At 42.6% G+C, this 7216-nt stretch overlaps 1 protein-coding gene across 1 annotated transcript; it reads left to right on the forward strand.

Moving 5' to 3' along the window:
- Positions 1-3267: 3267 nt before the first annotated feature.
- BECN2 (beclin 2) lies at positions 3268-4563 on the forward strand. The gene has a single exon (XM_077168174.1). The coding sequence runs from the start codon at positions 3268-3270 to the stop codon at positions 4561-4563; it is 1296 nt and encodes a 431-aa protein (XP_077024289.1).
- The last annotated feature ends 2653 nt before the right edge of the window (positions 4564-7216 follow it).

Below are 7216 nucleotides of genomic sequence, written 5' to 3' on the forward strand. Positions count from 1 at the left end.
GGGTGGAATTAGCTGATGTTCTAGAAAGGCTGGCCTCTCTGCATTTCAGGACTTATCTGGTCCAGGGGCTCAACTGGAGGTTGTAGGTTTCTGGAAAGTTACTCTAGGGCATGGAACCTCTGTAGACTCTTATGTAATGCCCTAGGTGTTCTTTGGATTTGACAGGAATGGTTGGGTTTTGGTGGAGGTCCCTCTGGTTTTTGTCTTAGTTGAGAGCCAACACTCATGCAGGTGGCAATGGCTGGAGACGTGTATGAGACACTTTAAACTCATGACAGCAGGTCTCATGTGGACCTTTAAGATGGAGCTGTAATCACACCACCCCTCTATCTACTCTCTGTCTTCTTGATAACTACATTCTCTTTTCTCTTCAAAAATTTTGAGCCTGCCCAAATGTACTAAGGGGAGTGAAATGGGGTGGGGGTTGTTTCAGACTCAAGTTTATCTAGTAACTGAATAATGCCTCCAGGAGAATCCAAAATCAATCTGCAGAGCACTCCCTCAATAAAGGACCTGCCTTTATTGATAACTACATTCTCTTTTCTCTTCAAATCCCCAACATCTTTCCCATCCTTACTTTTAACTGAAGACCTTGATTGCTATTTTACTGAGATTAAATTTGGCAAAATGGATATCCTTTGTGATCTTGATAAAAACAGTTTCTGTGGACTGGTGAGAATAGAATTGGATTAGGGTGGGTTTAAGAGAGAAGGGGAGGAGAGGAATTGGAGATAGCAAGTAGAGATGAATCTTTTCAGGAGCTTTGCTACAAAAGAGCCCAGGGAACTGCAACAAATCTGGAAAGGGAAGTGGGCTCAAGATAACTGGTCATCTAGGTGTTAGGGGTACAGCACGACAGAAAATCCTACCCCAAACATTCTCCATACCACAGAGTTCTCACTTTTTGACAGTTCCCAACGCTTCTGAAATGAGATCTTGAAAGAGGAGGCAGGAATTAGAGGGACGATCTCTAGAGATAAGAAGAGATTTCCTTTCAAACTGAGAATAACACTTCAGCTCCACCTATTTCTATTAGAGAAAGGCAGGTCCTTTATTGAGGGAGTGCTCTGCAGATTGATTTTGGATTCTCCTGGAGGCATTATTCAGTTACTAGATAAACTTGAGTCTGAAACAACCCCCACCCCATTTCACTCCCCTTAGTACATTTGGGCAGGCTCAAAATTTAAAGCAAAGTGTGGCTGGGACATTTGTTTGGTTTTAGTGGAGGGGTAATTACAATCAGGCTTAGGCATTAGTGGTGAATTTATTTTGTCATTCTGCACCCAGGGATGAATTGGGACTCAAAATTGACCATAGTATTTAAAGCAGGTTCAATCTATTCTGCTGCTCCCCGACCTTTTTCATCTGTGACAAGTGAGAGGGTGAGGAAGGCAAGTTGGGTGGTGGAACCTCTCCAATAGTTATCCCAGGGTCTGCATCTCAGGTTGGTTGTGCATCCTTTTGCAGCACTGGGATCCTCACTGTTAAATACAATGCATACAATGGATTATTTATTTGGACATTTTAAATGGTTGATACATCTCCTAGATACTTGTGGGATTGCGTTTCATCTTTGGCTCATTTGACAGGTTCTGGGGAATGCTAAATCTCCTGGGAAAGGTTAGTCACCTTCTAAAGGATAGTTCAGAGAAGTCATGAGGGCCACAGGCACTCTCTGGTTAGTTAAATTCTCTGCGCCTTCGTTTCCATAGCAGAAGACAAAGGCGCTCAAATTCATGCTTATGAATTTGAAGTAAAGTCCTACTCGGTCTCCTTAAGGTATTGTCAAAAATGACTTTCCCATCTCCCAAAGTTTTTGAGGTTAAGATAAAATTCTATGGGACCAGACGGACCACAGTGGCTCAGCAGGGATTCTCACCTGCCATGCCAGAGACCTAGGTTCGATTCCTGGTGCCTGCCCATGCAAAAAAAAAAAATTCTACGGGAGACCCTACAACAGGTCAAGTGATGAACAGGTGAAAATTACTCACTCAGCCATGGAGCAGGGTGGCATGGTTTAAATGGAGTTTCAAGACTGCAGGACGAGGGACAGCCCGTGGAAAATATATTCCCTCACTAGAACAATGCTTCTCAGCACATGGGCCAGTATAGCACAGTTGTCTGATGGGCTTAAACATGTAGAGTCCTGAGTCATTCCCCAGTGAAGCAGAGCCATGGATTTCCTGCCTTCCTCCAGCCCTCTGAGCCACCCTCCACCTTCATGTTGCCTTCGGCTCACCTTGAGGAGAGAGGCTCTATGGCTTTTAGCCTCTTACCGTGGCCCTGGTTAGGATGAGGTATTAGGACATTCTGTATATATTTGTTTTTTTGCTCTACTCTGCCAGATTCAATAACTGCAGGTCAGAAACTCATAAGATTTTTGTTTTAGAACAAGTATCCCTGGTCAACATATGTGCTTAACTGGTGATTGACTGATGGATCATCAAAGTTTTTTGTTTGCTTGTTTATATTATGCAAATGTTTCTTGAGATTAATCTTGAGAATTATGAAGTTGCGTATTTTAGCCTCAGACTGAGCTGATGATAAAATACATACCTCCAAGGTACTTCATTTTGATTCACCAGCATAACAAGCATCTTTTCCAGGTATACCATGTGCAGACATATTACTGTGTGATAAAGGATGTTGAAGGTGTCAACAGAGCAGATAGCTTCAATTTGGAATTCAAGAAAGGCTTCCTGGAAGAAAATTTAGGTCCTAGGTGACTAGGAATTAGCCTGGCAAAGAGGGGAAGGGATGGTGTTCCAGTTAGAGGGAACTAAATACGATATGTCTAAAGAACTGCAGCACAGGAAAATAGAGGAGCCCATGGGTGGGTGTGACAAGAAAATGATGAGAAAAGGAGCTGGAAAGGTAGCAGGGACTTTGGCTATCAAGTTAAGATGACTGGACTTTATCATAAGGATATGATAAGGGCATTGAAACATTCTAAAGGAGGGAGTGCTGTGATCAGATTTTAGATTTAAAAGGTTTATCTTAAGGTGTGCCTTAAAAATGTTAAAAGTAGAAAGTGAGATGATCAGATTTTCCTTTTAGAAAGAATCACTTGTCTATAAAGAGGAGAAGGAGGTCTAGAGTTATCTAAGGAGGGTACCATTATAAGATTTTAAGTAGAAAAGTGCCAAGAACAGAGATGGATTTTAGAAGAATCCCTCTCCTAGAAAGAGCTTAAGAAGGTATAAAAAGGATCAGCACGTGAGAAGTCAAAGGAGACTTAGAATCAGGGGGAGCATCCAAACCTCCACCATGTCCTCCATCCGCTTCATGTGCCAGCGCTGCAGCCAGCCCCTGAAGCTCCGGTCCATGGAGACCCTGGGCATCAGCACCACCCAACTACCTGCAGTTCCAATGCTTGCCCCAGCTCAGGGGCAGCCAGGAGAAGGAGAGGAGGTAAGCCATACCTCCAGGAAGGCGACAGATACTGAAAAGCAACAGGATGGTGCTTCTTGCAGATCCCTCCCTGATGGGAGGGAAAGTTGCACCAACTTCACCTTGCTTGGGAGGCTTCCCCCTATGCAGTCTCTTAGCAGCATCCAGAAGGCTGCTGAGGACATTTTTTACATGCTCACTGGCGAACAAGAAATGGATCATCCCCTGTGTAAGGAGTGTACTGACAATCTCTTAGAGCAGTTGGATATCCAACTTGCCTTTGCAGAATCTGAGAATCAGAGCTACAAATGCTTTCTGGAGACCGCAGAGCCAATGAGTGACGGTGAGAAGGAGTTGTTGCAGATGGAGCTGGTGGGCCTGCAGCTGGAGGAAGTCAGGCTGATCCAGGAGCTGGAGGAGCTGGAGGAGAATGATGAGAGAATAACAGAAGATCTTAAGGCAGCCCAGGCAGAGACCGAGGCACTGGAACAGCAGGAAAAGCAGCACCAGAGGGACTATAGTGAACTTGAACAGCAACACCTGGAAATGCTTGATGAGCTGGCAAGTGTGGACAACAGGCTAAGTTGTGCCCAGACCCAGCTGGACTGGCTGCAGAAAACCAATGCCTTCAGTGCAGCATTTGCTATCTGGCAGGAAGGCCCCTTGGGCATCATCAATAACTTCAGGTTGGGCTGCCTTCCCACTGTCCCTGTGAGCTGGAATGAGATTAATGCTGCTTGGGGTCAGACAGCTTTGCTGCTCCTTGCCCTGTCCAAAAAAATTGGACTGGAATTTCAGAGGTATCGACTCATACCCTGTGGAAACCATTCTTATCTGAGATCATTAACAGATGACTCCATTGAACTGCCATTATTCTGTTACCGGAGATGGGGTGTTTTCTTGGATGACAAATTTGACTGTGCAATGATGGCGTTCCTGGACTGTATGCAGCAGTTCAAGGAAGAGGCCGAGAAAGGAGAGTGGGGTCTCTGTCTGCCCTACAGGATCAATGTGAAGAATGGCCTAATGGAAGACCCTGGAGGCAGCCATGAACGCTATTCCATCAGAACCCTCTTGAACACAGAGAGACAGTGGACAAAGGCTCTTAAGTTCATGCTTATAAATTTGAAGTGGAGTCTTGCTTGGGTTTCCTTAATGTATTCTCAAAAATGACATTTTTTCTTCTATGAGGGAGCAGGAGAACATTGCTTTTATTTTGCAAGATCATAATAAAGTACTGTTCAGAACAATGAAAAGGCATTCTCTATTTTTTCCAACACCGTCTTTGCCTTCCCTTCCTTGTACCTTCTCCATTTCTCCCCCATCCAGAAAAATTAAAAATGACAGGGAAAAATTTGAATCACAAGAGGACAAGATTAATCCTGTATAAAACAGGATAAAGGGACCCCCTAGAGGGAAAGAGTTGATGGTGGAGATGAAAGGAGAGGGGGTTGTTAAGGAGATGGCAGTTTTCTATTTTTTGATGAGTGAACAAAAGGCAGGCCACTGATTTAAGTTGTAGATCGATGGGTTGGGCTGGGCTATGATGGAAAGAACAAGTTTCTTCCGTGTTGTGGAGTGTAAACCCCTCCTCTCACTTCTTGAGAAATTTGCAATAAATACCCATACCTTCTTCAATGATTTAAAGTATGTGCCATTAGGTGGAGATTAAACTTGAGATGCGGGGGTGGAGTAGCCACTCAGCTGATCAGTTCAATGGCCAGTTGAAAGTTCTTGAAGTGACATCTTACAGAGGTCTAAAGATTGAAAAAGAGCTATGCAGGCAATTGTTTTGTTTTGTTTTGTTTTGTTAAATGTAAATTGCATTATGCAATAGCCCTGTTTCTCCTTAAGGTATTCTTAAGTCCTTCCCTTGGCTCGCATGCTGGTCTGTGGCTGTCTGCCTCCCCAAGCTGATCTCACCCAGCCCAGCTCCTTTCTGTTCTCATCAAGCCAAGCCAGTCCCTTCTCTGGCCCTTGCCCTGATACTTTCCTGCACATTGCACTTCCTTATACAATGTCTTAATTTCTTCACATCTAATTTAGCTTTGTAGTCCAGACAGTACCTAGACTACCCCTTTGCATATGCGACTTGTAGAAAATGAGAATAAGAAGGTGACCAACTTGGCACAGACTCAGAAGGTACAGAAAATTCCAATAAGAGAGTAAATGAATTTAGGTCTAAGAATCCTATAGAATATCATGCAAGTATGTAGAGTTCATGATTATAGGAAGATATTTCCACGAACATTTTCCATTTTATAAGTAAAGCTTTCCACCTGAGATCAGGAAAGAGGATGCTGGCTATCAGCATTTCTGTTTAACACATTCTGATTGTCTTAGCTAGGGCAATAAACTGAAAATAAAAGGTACAGAATTAAAAGGAAAAAATAAAATTGTCATTATTTGCAGATAATTATGAAATAGAATGTACAAAACAGTCAACAAACTATTAGAATTAATAAGTGGATTAAGAAATTTATTAGCTACAAAGCTAATACAAAAATCAAATATATGCAACAATTAGAAAAAGAAATTTAAAAGTTTCAAATCATTAAAAACCTAAAATATAAATCTCATTTAAAAAAATCCTATGCACAGAAAATTGTATTTTCAATTGCCTCTCGGACAAGGGTTGGCAAACTTTCTGGAAAGAGCCAAATAGCAAATATTTTAGGCAAGGTCTGTCCAGTTTCTGCCACAACTACCCAACTCTGCCATTGTATTGTGAAAGCAGCCACAAAAAAGTATAAGTGGGTGGCTGTGTTTATTCTAATAAAACTTTATTGACCAAAATAGGCAGCATGCTAAATACGGCCCATTGGCCATAGTTTGCTAACCTCTTCTCTAGGTGACACTCTTTCGAGTCATGGACATCGTCTCTTGTTTGCAGTTATGTTCCCAGCACTTGGCATAGTGCCTGCCACATAGGAGCTGCTCACTGAATAGGTGAATAAATCATTGAATTATATTTGAGTGCTGGGATTATGAGAAATTTTATTTTCTTTGCAGTTTATAAATATTCTCCAGTGTACCTGCATTTATCCCAAAATAAAAAAATTAAGCCATGTTAACCACTGCTTTTATATCATTCTATTTAAAATTTTGTCACTATCCATCCCCACTGCACGACCTATCGTCTACTCCCACCTCACAACTTCGCACATAGACACATTACATTTTCCATTTGAATGGCAGAAACAGCTACACAAAGAGATTTCAGGCCTCTGAAATAAAAGTTACATCAGTTTTAGAAAGGAGAAATTCTGGTTTTGCTACAGAGAAAGAGTATGGAACAGGTGGACAGCCAGCAGCTCTGCAAGACTGGAACCCTCAATGGGAAGCATTGTTGCTGAGGAAGACAAGGATGGAGAGATAAGAACAACCATGGTCTGGGTGGTCATCAGTGCCACACTAAGGAGTTTAAATATTTAGTCAAGGAGGAACCAGCGAATCCCCACCCACCTGCTTTGCTTGCCGCCAGATGTAAATCACCAGACGTCACAGGCGTGCATGTCACAAGGGTGAAGAGAAGCCTTGTCGTCTACAAGGATGCATTATTGGCTGAGTCAGCAAGCCTGGAGGTGGTGAGTCCTCAGAAACACCAGCTCTAGAGGAACCCGTGAAGGGAATGATGAGTGATAGTTAGAGGCAAATTAACAGAAGTGGAAAAGAGAAAATCAAGAGAAGAGCATTAAGATTAGGAGAAATTTTTGTTTCAGAGAAGAGAATTTTCAGATTAGTTAGGTAGCATGCAGATGTCAGTAGGCAGAAAAGCGAAAAGGAGGTGAAGAAGTAGAGATGGTGAACACAACCATTCTTTTGA

The sequence above is a fragment of the Tamandua tetradactyla genome, chromosome 7 (assembly GCF_023851605.1).
Source record: "Tamandua tetradactyla isolate mTamTet1 chromosome 7, mTamTet1.pri, whole genome shotgun sequence".
Lineage (NCBI taxonomy): Eukaryota > Metazoa > Chordata > Mammalia > Pilosa > Myrmecophagidae > Tamandua > Tamandua tetradactyla.